Genomic DNA, 15,062 nt, shown 5'->3' with positions numbered 1-15,062 from the left:
CAAATAGGTAGACCCAAGTTATTACCTGTTATTACCTGGCCCTTAATTAGAATCTTTTCTTTTTTTTTTTTTTTTTTTGTAATTCATTCTTTTTTCTATGGTGCTTAGGATCAAACCTAGTGCCTTACTCCTGTTACCAACTGCTCTACCATTGAGCGACAACCCAAGCCCCTTAATTAGAATCTTTAGATACTGGGTAGCAGTGTTCTAGAAAACATATAGTCTCTCTTTGAGTTAGATATTTTTAGAAAAATGGCTGGTTTATATTTTTTCTTTCCCTTCATCAGCTTTATTAAGATATATCTAACAAATGAAAAAATGTATATATTTACAACATATAATTTGATGTTTTGAGAGATGAACAGTTTACGAAATTGCTAAATCAAGCCAGTTAACTTCATCACCTCACTTATGTTTTCATGAGAGCATTGAGTATCTGCTTACTTTGCTATTTTTAGGTGTACATTAACTACATGCAACATGATATACCATAGATCTTCAGAACTTAACCATCTTGTCTAAATCCAACTTTGTGCCCTTTGACTACATTTCCCATCCCCTACCACTTAGCCCCTGGCAACCACCATTCTACTCTGCTTCTATGAACTTTTTTAGATTTCTACATTAAATTAGATCATACATATCTGTCTTTCTGTGCTTGACTGATTTTGCTCAGCGTAATATCCTCTGGATTCACCCATTTTGTCACAAATGACAGGATTTCATCTTGGTTTATGGCTGAGTAGTATTCCAATGTGTGTGTGTGCGCGCCACATTTTCTTTCCTTATTCATTCATTAATGGACACATAGGTTGATTCCATATCTTGGCCTGATATGTGTAAAGTTGTGGTTCAGAAATCTCGGAATACAGATATCTCTTGACATATGGTTTTTATTTCATTTAGGTGTGTACCCTGTAGAAATGGGATCACTGTCATGGTAGTCCTTTTTTTTTTTTTTTAAAGAGAGAGTGAGAGAGTTTTTTTAATATTTATTTATTTAAGTTCTCGGCGGACACAACATCTTTGTTTTGTATGTGGTGCTGAGGATCGAACCCGGACAGCACACATGCTAGGCGAGCGCGCTACCACTTGAGCCACATCCCCAGCCCGGTAGTCCTTTTTTTTCCTTTTTGAGATCTCTGTACTCTTTTCTGTAGTGGCTATAATAGTTTACATTCCCTCCAGCAGTGAACATGTTTTCTTTTCTCCAAATCTTTATCAGCATGTATTATCTTTTGTCTTGTATATATATGTGGCTATGTGGTACTTAGAGTCAAACTGATGGGTGTGTTCTATTACTAAACTACATTTGTAGTCCCTTTTTTTTGAAACGGTCTCACTAACTTGATGAGGCCAGCCTTAAACTTGCAATCCTCCTGCTTCAGCTTCCCGAGTAAATGGGGTTACAGGTGTGGGCCACCATGACCAGCATCTTTTTGTCTTTTTTATAATCATTCTAACATATATGAATATGGTTTTAGTTTGCATTGCCCTGATGATTAGTGATGTTGAATATTTCTTTATATATCTGCTGGCTGTTTGTATGTCTTTTCAGAAATATCTGTTTAATTCTTGTCCCATTTTATAATCAGTTTATTATCTTGCTATTGAGTTCCTCATATTGGATATTAACACCTTATCAGATATATGGCTTGCAAATGTTTTCTTCCAACTGTATGTTTTCTCTTTACTCTGTTTCTTTGCATTGCATAAGCTTTTTAGTTTGAAGTAATCGTCTATACCCAGTTTTACTTTAATTATTTGTGCTTTTGCAGTCATATCCAAAAAATCATTGCCTAGACCAATGTCAGATTTTTTTAAGTTTTTAATCCATTCTGAGTTGACTCATACTGTGTAAGATAAGAGTCTGGTTTCATTCTACTGCATGTTTGTATCCAGTTTTCCCAGCATCATCTATTGAAGAGACTGTCATTTCTCCATTGTATGTTCTTGGCACTTTTGTTGAGATCATTTGACTGTGAATGCCTGGATTTATTTTCGGGTACATTGTTGTGTTCCATTAGCATTAGTTTGGGTGCTTTTTTTTTTTTTGGTATATATTTTAATTGTCAATGGATCTTTTATTTTATTTATGTGCGGTGCTGAGGATCAAACCCAGGGCCTCAAACAGGCTAGGCAAGTGCTCTACCACTGAGCTACAATTCCAGCCAGCTCTGAGTGCCTTTTTTTTTATGCCAGTATATTATTCTGTTTTGATTACTATAATTTTGTAGTAGTATATATCAAGATCTGGTAGTATGATACCTCTCACTGCCCTTTTTACTCAAAGATTGCTTTGGCTATTCAGGGTCATTTTGGTTCCTTGTGAATCTTAGGGTTGCTTTCTCTGTGAAAAATGCTATTGGAAATTTTGATAGGGATTGCACTGAATCTGGATCGCTTTTATCAATATAGATATTTTAATAATTTTCAAATTCATAAACATGAGATATCTTTCCACTTAGGTGTGTCCTCTCTAATTTTTTTCATTAGTGTTTTGTAGTTTCTGGTGTATAGTTCTTTTACTCCCATGTTTAAATTTATTCCTAAGTATTATAGTTTTATTGGTATCATTGTATATAGGATTGTTTTCTTTTTTTTAAAATAGTTCATTCTTATTGTAAAGAGATGCTACTGATTTTAGCATGTTGATTTTGTGTGTAGTAATTTCATTTTATCAGTGTTTTAGAGAAGTCTTTAAGGTTTTTCTATATATAAGATCATGTTGTCTGCAAACAGAAATAACTTCTTTTGATTTGGTTGTCTTTATTTTTTCTGCCTAACTGTTCTGCCTAAAACTTCCAGTACTAGGTAGAAAAGAAGTCGCAAAGGCTGGGGATGTGGCTCAAGTGGTAGCGTGCTCGCCTGGCACACTCAGGGCTCTGGGTTCGATCCTCAGCACCACATAAAAGTAAAATAAAGATGTTGTGTCCTTGAAAAAACTGAAAAATAAATATTAAAAAATTCTCTCTCTCTTAAAAAAAAACAAAAAAACAACCTGTGGTACATCCATACAATGGAATGTTCCTTAGCAATTAAAAAGAGTACACTATTGACATGTATAACCATGAGTTGGGTCTCAAAGGTATTAGGCTGAGTTAAAAAAGCCAATCTCAAAAGGTCACATGCTGTATGATTCCACTTACAAGGCATTCTCAAAATAACAGTTATAGAGATGGAGAACAGATTAGTGGATGCTAGGAATGAGTGAGGCATGTGGAAGGGAAAAGTAGATATGATTCTACAGAGTTACAAAGAGGAACAGTTGTGGCGATGCAGTAGTTCTGTGTATTGATTGTGGTGGTGGTTAAATGAATATAATATCTTTGAAATGGAATAAAAATTCACACATTGGGATTAGCAAGGATGGTGGAATGTGATACACATCATCATCCAAAGTACATGTATGAAGACAGGAATTATTGTCAACATACTTTATACACAACCAGAGATATGAAAAATTGTGCTGTATACATGTAATAAGAATTATAATGCATTCTGTCATTTATTTTTTTTAAACTCAATAAAAAAAGATACACACATTGTATCACTGTTAATTTCTTAGTTATGGAAGATGTAACCATTAGGGGAAATAGGGTGAAGGATGCATAAGTCCTCTTTATACTGCTGTTTCATCTTCTTGTGGATCTCTATTTTCAAATGAAAAGTTTTTTTAAAATTTAAATAGTAACCAAATTTCAGAGTTAGCATGTGAAAATCTTCAATTCTTTAGGCTATCATATATACATTTTAGCATGGAGAGGATTGGGAAAATTTATGTGCTTCAGAAATTTGGATTTTACAGAGCTTTTAATCAAAAAGAAGGAATTTTCATGCAAGTATTGTGACTTAAATGGAGAGGAATTTAACACATTCAAATGATTTAAATATTTTTGATGGAGACATGATTAACTTCATATCATTAGGTTTGTTTTGGTATACTTAGGAATTTTTTTATTTTAGTTTTATAAAAATGTTTTTGGAACTGAGGATTGAATTCGGGAGTGCTTAACCACTGAGCCACATCCTCGGCCATTTTTTATATTTTATTTAGAGATGGTCTCACTGAATTGCTAAGTGCCTCACCAAGTTTGCTGAGGCTGGCTTTGAACTCACAATCCTCCTGCCTCAGCCTCCTAAGATGCTGGGATGACAGTCATGCACCACTATGCCTGGCAGGAGGTTTTTCTTTTTCTTTCTTTTTTTTTAAAGAAATGTAAGCTCATCTATTTTTAGCTATAGATGCTTTTGTATATCATTGTAGGCCTTCCGTCTCTTGTCTGAACCAAGTGGCCCAGAATCCTCAAACTCTAAAGAATCTCCCAGAGCTTGGCAATGTTCAAATGTGCCTGAACCTGCAGTCTGTGGGATAAGTAGAATCTGGGTTTTCAGACTGCAGAGAAGAAAGCGCATTGCAAGACGTCTGGTGGATACTGTCAGGTAAGAAAAACATAAATTGAGTCTTAACTTTGAACCTTGGATTTTTAGCTTTCCTAGAACTAGGAAATACTGGCTCATGAACCAGAAGGAAGGATGTTGGCAAAACACTTCCCATTATACTATCAAAGTTGGGTTACATCAAGTAACCTGGGAAAAAATACTAGATACTCAACATTCCAGGCTAGTGCTTTTTAAACTACCTATGATAAAGGACCTGTTTGATATATCACAGACCCAAGACTATATAAAATAAAATAAAAATTGATTGCTAGACAAATGAAATGGAAATACAAAATTAGAAAATATGGGCTGGGGTGTAGTTTAGTGTTGAAGAGTACTTGCCTAGCATGCATAGGCCTTGGGTTCAGTCCCTGGTACTGACTGAATAAAGGAAGAAAATACAATATCAAATTTTTATTAGATTCAATTGATACAAAATCATATTTCAATAAATATAGTTGATATAAACAAAATGGAAATTTTAAAACGTACAGAAGTTGCATATGTTTATTGACTACATGTGTCTAGGTAATAATAACTATTAATTAAACTAATTTATAACTATAATTAATAACTATAACTAAAGTTATAATTAAAAAGGGAATTAGCAAGACAACTTACAAAAATGAGAGGAAAAAAGCTGCAATTCTTTTTTCTACTAAGGATCTATTATCCAGCATATAAAAAGAATTCTTACCATGCAACAATGAAAAGGCAGTTTAAAAATGGGTCAAAGATTCCAACAGACATTTCTTCAAAAAAGAAATACGAATAGTTGATAAGAATGTAAAAAGATACTTAACATCTGAGAAGTCGCAAAACCAAAAGCACTGAAATATCACTGCACACCCTCTAGGAAGGCTCTCTTAAAAAGGAAAATAAGTGTTGGTGACAATGTGGAGGAAGTTGGAACCCTGGTGCATTGCTGGTAGGAATGTAAGGTAATACAGCTGCTGTGGAATACAGTGGCAGTTTCTCAAAAAGTTCAATTATTATGACCAAGCAATTCTTCTGGGTATATGCTCAAGAGAAATGAAAGCATATGTCCACACAAAACCATGTATGGGAAGGTTTATAACAGCATTATTCATAATAGCCAAATAAGTATAAACAACGAAATCAGTGGGGAACGAAGCATATCTCATACAATAACAATGCAGTATTTATTAGTCAACCATGGAAAGGGATGAAGTAACTGGTTCATGGTACAATATGGGTGAACCTTGAAAACATCGTGTTGATTGTTTTCTGAACGTTATATTATAGGTACACAAAAGGGCCAGAATAGGCAAATCGATAAGAGACATCAAATATTCTTGGTTTATAGGGACTAAGGGAAGAGTGAATAGAGAATGTATACAATGGATATAGGGGGATAAAAAATGACCTGGAATTATATAGTGGTGATAAATAATTTTGTGACTACAGAAAACCCGAGTTGTCTTTTTGTACCGGGGAGTAAACTTCTGAGCCACATCCTCAGCCCTATTCTGTATTTTTTTAAATTTAGCAACAGAGTCTCACTGAATTGCTTGTGCCTCACTGTTGCTGAGGCTGGCTTTGAACTTTGAACTTTCAATTCTTCTGTCTCAGTCTCCCAAGCTGCTGGGATTACAGGCATGCACCACTATGCCCGGCTCATAGTTATATATTTTTAAAGTATGAGACCTAATGGTATATGAATTATACCTCAATAAAAGATTAAATTAGTGATTCTCCATTTTGAATTGTGCAAACCCTTTAACCCTGCAAATTGATATTTAAGGTTTTAACATGACAGACTAGGTTTATTGTTAATTTACCTAATCTGGATAAGAAGGATGAATTTCAAAACATTTTCTTCTACATATATCTCATGGATAGATAGCAGATTAAAAACCAACAACCACACTTTGAAGAGCTCTATTCAAACCTTTTGAGTTTTATGCTGCTTTTTAAATTTAAATTTTTAAATTTTTGGTATCAGGGATTGAACCCAGGTCCTTTTTATTTTTTATTTTCAGACAGGGTCTTTCTAAGTTGTTGAGCCTTTTCTCAAACTTGCAATCCTCCTGCCTCAGCCTTCCACATTGCTGGGATTACAGGTGTGGGCCAGTGTGCCTAGTCTGAGTACTATGCCACTTTTAAGGAATGAAAAGCAAACCACTATGATGATTCCATCATGGGCCATAATCCTAGTGAACCACACATATTTATAGAAGGATCGGTTAGAAAATAGGGTGTCTATAATAATTTTTATAGTTGCAAACCAATGATTTTCCTTTACAGGTTAAGGAAACCTAATCTAAAATCTGAAATCCTCTAAAATCAGAAACTTTTTAAAGTAAAAAGTAATATTTGAAAAGTTTTAGATTTGGGAGCATTTTAGATTTCAGGTTTTTGGATTAGGGTTGCTCAACAATATCTCTGCAAATATTCTATAATCCAGAAACATGAAATCTGAACTACTTCTGGTCCCAAGCACTTCAGAAAAGGGATATTCAACCTGTATTTTAAGTGATAGATAAATTGGATACGAGGAATACCAAAATCAAACCTGCCTCCACTGAACAATAGTCTAATGCTTTTTAACTTTAAACATCCATATGAATTGCCTGGGAATGTTAAAATGCAGACTATAATTCAGTAGATATGGAGTGGGGCCTGAGATTCTGCATTCTTTTTTTTTTTTTTTAAAGAGAGAGTGAGAAAGGAGAGAGAGAGAGAGAGAGAGAGAGAATTTTTAATATTTATTTTTTAGTTCTCGGTGGACACAACATCTTTGTTGGTATGTGGTGCTGAGGATCGAACCCGGGCCGCACGCATGCCAAGCGAGCGCGCTACCACTTGAGCCACATCCCCAGCCCTCTGCATTCTTATTAAGCCTTTGGGTGATGCTAAATGTTGCTGGTCTGCAGATCATACTTTGAGTAACAAGGCAATATTGTCTATAAGGAATACTGAATAAAAATGAAATGCCCTCATAGGAGCTAGAAAACATTCATTTGGAAAAATATCTTTTCTCATATCTGAATTGAAGGTATAAATAACATATTTGATAGTTTTGCATGTAAAAAAGCCTCAGTCTGAATTCTTTCATCTATACAGGTGACAATATGTTTGAGTCCTCCCAGAAGTTTAGCAATAAATTTTGTGTTCAATTATAGTTAGTGTACTAAATGCTTATATATTCTAATTGAACCTAATTCTTTAATTTTTTTTCATTCTGAAATAAAAGTATCAAGAATAGTGAAAAGAACCCTTGTATATTTTTAATTTTGTTTTTCATTTTGGTACTGAGGATTGAACCCAGGGACACTATACCATTGAGCTACACCCCCAACCCCAACCCAACCCTGTTTAGTTTTTTAAATTTTTTAGCTTTGAGACAGGGTCTCCCTAAATTGCTAAGGCTGGTCTAGAACTTGGAATCCCCTGGCTTCAACCTCCTGAGTTGCTGGTATAGGCATCTCCCACCACACCTGGTCCCCCTCATATACCTTTGCTCAGATTCATCAAGTTATTATTTTACCACATTTGCTTTTCCAAATGTATCTGGTTGTTTGGTTTTGGCACTGGGAATCAAACCCAGAGCCTGATACATGTTTGATCAGCATTCTGCCACTGAACTGCTTTCCCAGCTCTTTTTATTTTTAGACAATGTCTTGCTTAGTAACTTGCCCATCCTCCTGCCCCAGCCTGCCACATAACTAGAATTACAGGTTTATACTCCTGTACCTGGCTAGAAGATGTAATGTTGATAGTCCATGTTTCAGTTTCATCGGTTGTTTCAAATGTCCTTCACTGCCGCATATACCTCTCCTTGTCTGGAATCACATTGCATTTGGTTATCATGTTTCTTTAATCATCATCTTTCTTAATCCTGGAAGTTTCTCAGCCCTCCTTTGTCTTTTATGACATTGAAGAATTGTAAAGTATAGGCCAGTTATTTTATAGAACATTCCTCAATGTGGTTGAACTCTTTAATCATTTTTACTTTTTTTTTTTTTTTTAATTTTTAATATTCATTTTTCAGTTCTCGGCGGACACAACATCTTTGTTGGTATGTGGTGCTGAGGATCGAACCCGGGTCGCACTCATACCAGGCGAGCGCGCTACCGCTTGAGCCACATCCCCAGCCCTCATTTTTACTTTTAATCTTAGTTGAGCAGGATCCGAAAGAGTTGTACTCAACATGCAGATTTGTTTTTGCTTTCTCAAAGCTCTCTATTGTACATTTTAGTTGAGAAGAATAGTAACTGTTAAAATTGGTGATGTTATTTTTATTTTTTATTTTAATTATATGTTGCTTTTAATTAGCACTAGCAATCTCACATTAGTTGTTCATTGTTAGGGACAGCCAAAAGTCAGCTCTGTTTTTATGTGGTTCCCTTTGCTTCTCAGAATTTTTTTTCTGGACCTATTTTCTCATCTTTGAAATACAATTTCCATCTCTGAAATCTAAGGCATTTTCTCGCTTAGCAGAAATAAGGTTGATTTGATCAAGAGTATTTACTCAAATTGTACTAGTGTTTAATCAGAATACTAAGTTGCTTTCATTGTTAAATTATCTTTTTCTCTTTTTTAGGAATTGCTTCATGTTTGGCTGTTTTCTCAGCACCAATGAAATAGCATTTTCTGACCCAACACCAGATGGCAAGTTATTTGCAACCAAGTACTGCAACACCCCTAATTTCCTTGTGTACAATTTTAATAGTTAAGGCCAACTATAAAAGCAGTTACTACATGGATAAATTCACATAGCTTCTTATAATATAAATTAATATGAAAGTAAGAAATGCCCAGACACACACACACACACACACACACACACACACACACACACACACACACACACCATAGTTTTGTTTCTTATGTGTTGAAAATTCAGGGATAAATTTGGCAAAAATTATCTGGGAATTTAAAGAAAGGAAAAATCTTTGGATAATATACTTAGCACTCTGAGTTTTTAATTATGAAACTTTATAACTGGACCCCATAAGAATATTGACCACCTTATTTTGGTGGTTTTCTGCAGATGTGGGGCCAGTTATCTTTTATAAAGCAGTACTCTTGGGGCTGGGGATGTGGCTCAAGTGGTAGCGTGCTCGCCTGGCGTGCGTGTGGTCCGTGTTGGATCCTTAGCACCACATACAAACAAAGATGTTGTGTCCGCTGAGAACTAAAAAATAAATATTTAAAAAAAATAAAAAATAAAGCAGTACTTTTTTAGTCCAGGATTATATCATACTACATCAGAAGGAAGGAGGCAAATCTAAATCCAGGCAAGTAATTTACATACCCAATTTTTAAAGGTGGAATTTCTGACTTCTCCTCAGAATTCTCACTTTACAAGCATTTATCTGTAGCAACTCATCTAAAGAGAGCATTTTTAATTTCTTGTTAGAAAAGATGGTAAGGAATGAGTAAGATATCCTGTACTCATTTATGTAGAACATAATTCTATATCTTAATGTTTTAATCTTTTTGAAAATCAAATGCACATTTTTCATCACACTGAATCAAAATTATACTTAGTGACTACACTATTGTAATTTTTGTTGAATAAAAATGCAGGTACTGCCATACTGCCAGGCGCGGTGGTGAATGCCAACAACCTCAGCAGTTCGGGAGGCTGAGCCAGAGGATTGCAAGTTCGAGACCAGGCTCAACAATTTAGTGAGTCCCTAAGCAACTTAGTGAGATCCTGTCTCAAATAAAAAAAGGTTGGGGATGTTGTTCATTGGTTAAGCACCTCTGGGTTCAATCCTTGGTACCAAAAGAAAGAAAATGCGGGTACTGCTACTTAACTTTAGGGAACTTGTTTCTGGTAATTGAAGTTATTAACATAGTGGATCCTAGTTGGATTAGATGATTATTTTGGTTTCACTTTTTTTGTTTATTTTTTGTTTCACTTGTTCTCACTCAGATATCTGGCAAAAGCCTCTTCAAAATTTGTGGTAACAGAATCAAGGTTTATAAATATATCTGAGCTGGTGGACCAGAGAACATGTCAATGTTATGAAAATACCACACACTTAAATGTACACACTTTTTTTTTTTTTTTGGGTGGGGGAGGGGTTACTGACCACTGAGCCACATCCCCAGATCTATTTTGTATCTTATTCAGAGACAGGGTCTCACTTTTGCTGAGGCTGGCTTTGAATTTGCCATCCTCCTGCCTCAACCTCCAGAGCTGCTGGAGATTGCAGGTGTGTGCCACTACCCAGCATGTGCACACATTTTTGTAGTATTATTCTTGAATACATAAGTGAAAAGCAAAAAACTATTCAGATTGTTTTGATTCTTAAAAATCATTGAACTGGTATCTGACCATAAGAATTTGAGGAAGTACTTTCCCAATTTGTGTAAAACCTGTTAATCTATAATTTTTATTTGCCTGTAAGTTAACATGGTTCAAATTCTAAAACCTGGGTTCCAAAAGGAATGTGAAAGTGTTAAAATGTGTGTAATTACAAAAACATTTTAATGCTATTTTCTGCACTGCTGATTTTTTTTAAATTAATATTTTATTTAAAAATTTTTATTAACATTATTTTATTTGCTCAATGCTTTTTTTACCCCCCTTCCTTTTGCTGGTGCTGGGGATTGAACCCAGGGCTTTGTACATGCTAGGCAAGCACTCTATCAACTTAGCTATATCCCCAGCCCTGCTGCTTGCTTGTGTGATGAATCTGATTAAAATTCTTAACATTCCATTTGTTCTATCATTCAATTGAATGCTTTGATAAATTGTTTATTATTATAAGAACAGTAGATGCTCTTTGGGAAAAAAATGATTAGATGATATGGAAATAGATATAACCCTAAAAAGCAGCTTCTCTATAATTCTTTGGGTATAAGTAAAAATATTACTTCAGGTTAATTAAATACATACACAGTTCTTTTGCAACTCCATTCACTTGGGTATGTCTTAGACTTGTATTTCAAGGATTCATTTCTACTTTTAGTGCATGTCATAATTTTCTGTTGATAATTTTTGCTGGTTTTGTAGTTTTTTAAAAAATATTTTTAAAGTATTAATAGGAGAAGCAAGTACAAAGTACACTGAAAGGGCCTCATAGCAATGAGACCCCAACAGCAGTGAGCACTTCTAGCATCCAGATCTTGGTTTCTCTATAAAGAAGAACAAGAGGTCCTTGGAGAAATGGTTCATTCTAGAGTTGGGGCAACGAATGTACGAGATGAGCCTAGAATGTACAAGATGAGGTATGCTATAGAATACCTGACCAGTGTGCCTTAAAACTGTCAAAGTGATTAAGAACAGTCTGAGAAACTATCATAGCCAGGGGGTCATGACTCCTAAATGTAATGGGATATCCCAAATGGGATGCTGAAATGGAAAAAGTTCAATAAGTGAAAATAAATAAATCTTAGTAACAATGTGGATTTTAGTACTGATTCATTGATTATTGCAAAAATACCGTAGTGATGTAAAATGTTATTATGCGAAGTGTGGTATGAGGCGTGTGGAACTCTTTTTTGCAACTTTTCTGCAAATCAGAGTATTTTTTTAAATTTATTTTGAAATTTACAACTCAACAGTGAGTTTCTTACAAAGCAAATACCTTCAATTCCCCAGGTTAAAAAATAAAAAACATTGCCAGTTGGGGGCTGGGGATGTGGCTCAAGCTGTAGAGCGCTCGCCTGGCATGCGTGCGGCCCGGGTTCGATCCTCAGCACCACATACCAACAAAGATGTTGTGTCCGCCAACTAAAAAATAAATATTAAAAATTCTCTCTCTCTCTCTCTCCTCTCACTCTCTTTAAAAAAAAAAAAAAAAATTGCCAGCATCTTAGAAGTCATTTTTTTATGCTCTTAATTCTTTAGTTTCCTCAAATTGCAGTTAGCATTTCACATGACACTTTTTGTATATTTTGAATTTTCTATAAATTGATGCATCCACATTGTGGCATGTAGCTATAATTCATTTTTAGTGTCATATATTTCATCATGAGAACAAAATTTTTCCATATTGTTGATGTGCAATTTTAGGTTGTGACTATTCAAGCCCTTTTATCTCTTTTATGTCTTTAACTTATTGATGTTTAGTTGTTTACATATTCAAGATATATATTGTCAGTTTGATGGGTTGGAAATATTTTCTTCTATTTTGTGGCTTTTTTTTGGTATTAGAGGTTGATCTCAGGGGCACTTATCACTGAACTGCATCTCCATTCCTTTTTAATTAATTTATTTAAAATTTATATTGAGACAGAGTTTTGCTAAATTGCTGAGGCTGGCCTCAAACTTCTGATGCTTCTGCCTCATTCTCCTGAGTTGCTGGGGTTATAGTCATGTGCCACAATGCACAGCTATATTTTTAATTTTCTGTTACTAATCTTGAAATTCTTTAGTGTCATTCAATGTATCAGTGTTTTTGTTTTTTTTTTCCTTGACGATTGATGCTTTCTTAAGAAATCTTCCCCCAAGATGATGAGGTTGTTTATATTAACTGTCTTTCTTTTTCCCCTGTGTTCAGGGCCTTACTCAGTAAGATTTTCCCACCCAGGATTAGCAAATTACTAGAGATAAACAATTCTTTACTCTCAGTGCTGGCCAGCTAATCCAGAGCCCATTCTACCAACCAACTTTATCATTGGCTGGTCAAATTCAGGACCATTAACTACCTGACTTAATCACCTCAGGGCCCAGTATCAAACAACTAGGGACAGTCCCTAAATCACAGCTTGTGAAATTATTTACACAAGCCAATCCTGAGACAAGGCTTTGTTGCCCTGGCTGGCCTCATGGGTTCTCCTGCCATAGCCTTCCAAGTAACTGGGATTACAAGTGTGTTCCCCCACATCCAGCATGTACATTTTCATATTAAACTTGTCCCCAAAAAAGGTGAATTTTTTTACTCTTGCCTGCAAAAACTTCTAATATTTAGTTTCAAATCATTTATAGTTTTGTCATACATCACTTAGATTTGATATTTTTAATAGTATATTTTTAAAGTTTCATACTTGCTGATATGACTGACTTCTCTACATTGACTTTGTAATCTTCAAAATCTAATTATTTGTGTATACAACTCACCATCTATGAATTAATTATTTCTTCTTTTAGAATCTTCCTTGTTCTTAAAATATTGTCTAAGATCTCTAGTCCATTACAGGGTTTCGTGAGAGATGGTAGTGGGTATCTTTGTTTCATCTCACAGGAAAATCTTTCAAAACTTCTATTAAATATGTTTACAATAGCATCTTTGTAGATATGGATACCCTTACAAGAAAGAAATTTTTAAAAAATTTTTAGAAATTTTGATCTTGATGTTTTTGATGCTTGATTTCACTAGTGTTTTGTTTAGGATTTTCATGTGTTCGTGAATGAGAATCTGTAGGCTCTGCAGTTTCCTTTTTCTCATTCATTATATGTGTTTTTTTTTCCTTTCTAGTTAAGTCTTGCTATAGGTTATCAATTTTATTAGTATTTTTAAACACTCAACTTGGTATTGCTTCTGTTAGGCTTGTTTTAAGTTTTCTACGTATGATAGATTGTTTTATTATACATTTTGGTTAATCTCTTTTCCTAATGGGAAGGAGATAGTAGATGCTGAATGTGCCCTCTGAAAATTCACATGTTGAAATTGTAATCCCCAAGGTGATAGATATTAAGATGTGGGGCTTGGCAGGGATGTGATTAGCTCATGAGGATGAAGACCTGAGTGGGATTAGTGCCTTTACAAAGGAAGCTTTAGGGAGTTGCCTTGCCCATTTCTGCTATTTGAGGACCAGAGGTGCCATCTATGAGGAAATGGATCCTCACTAAGACACCACCTTGATGTTGGGACTTTCCAGTTTCCAGAATTGAAATTTGTTTTGCAGTATCAGGAACCTAACCCAGGGTCTCAAGCACACTAAATAAGTGAGCTGTACTAGTGAGCTCTATCCAAAGTCCAAGAAGTTTGTTTGTAAGCCACCTAGCTTATGATAGTTTGTTACAGCAATCTAAAATAGGAGGCTGTTTTGTTTATCCTATGTACTTGGCTCACTGAATTTCTAGCCTTTTTAATATAGCATTTAAAGCTATAAGCACTTTTTTTTCCTGAACCTAAGTTTTTACATATAGTATTTTCAATTAAAGATCCTTTGTTATTTTTATTCTGATAAACAAATAGAACCAGGAGACATGAAAGAAAAATTAACATTTTCTAGGCAGCTGCTAATTATCTCCATTTTACAGATGCAAACAGACTTCCAGAGGCCTTATACTGGTAGTAAAGGCAAAGGTTCTCTAGGTGAGAAAGCCACCTGTTTTAATTTGCTAAGTTATTCAGCAAAAAGTCCTGCTGTGTCAACCCAGTCACAGGTTGCTCTTGAAAATGAGGGCACATAAACAAAATAAGTTTACATCTGAGACATAGTTCTAGAATAAGAATAAAAACCATTTTCTTGAAGTTGGTAGCAAATTGCTATAATCCTGTGTTGACTTACCCAGACTAAAGGTGGGGGTGGGGGGGAAGCATGCTGGATTATTTTGTTCCAACTATAGGAACTGGAACTTTTCAATGAAAAGTATCAGTTTGTTTTTTCTTTTTAATCCACTTGATGCTTTATGGCTTATAAACAGGAACTGCTAATCCTCCTATTGAGAATGGGCACTTTGTTAATAT

At 34.9% G+C, this 15,062-nt stretch overlaps 1 protein-coding gene across 1 annotated transcript in view; it reads left to right on the top strand.

The window, feature by feature from the left end:
- The window catches only part of Esco2 (establishment of sister chromatid cohesion N-acetyltransferase 2), a 30,775-nt gene extending 18,945 nt beyond the window's left edge, over positions 1-11,830 (top strand). The window contains exons 10-11 of the mRNA XM_005337246.4: positions 4,268-4,443; positions 9,011-11,830. Coding sequence (XP_005337303.1) covers positions 4,268-4,443; positions 9,011-9,143 — 309 coding nt within the window. The 3' untranslated portion in view covers positions 9,144-11,830. The remainder of the gene's footprint in view (positions 1-4,267; positions 4,444-9,010) is intronic.
- Positions 11,831-15,062: the final 3,232 nt, after the last annotated feature.

Source organism: Ictidomys tridecemlineatus, chromosome 14 (assembly GCF_052094955.1).
Source record: "Ictidomys tridecemlineatus isolate mIctTri1 chromosome 14, mIctTri1.hap1, whole genome shotgun sequence".
NCBI classification, from domain to species: Eukaryota; Metazoa; Chordata; class Mammalia; order Rodentia; family Sciuridae; genus Ictidomys; species Ictidomys tridecemlineatus.
This window is presented reverse-complemented; position numbering and strand designations above follow the sequence as displayed.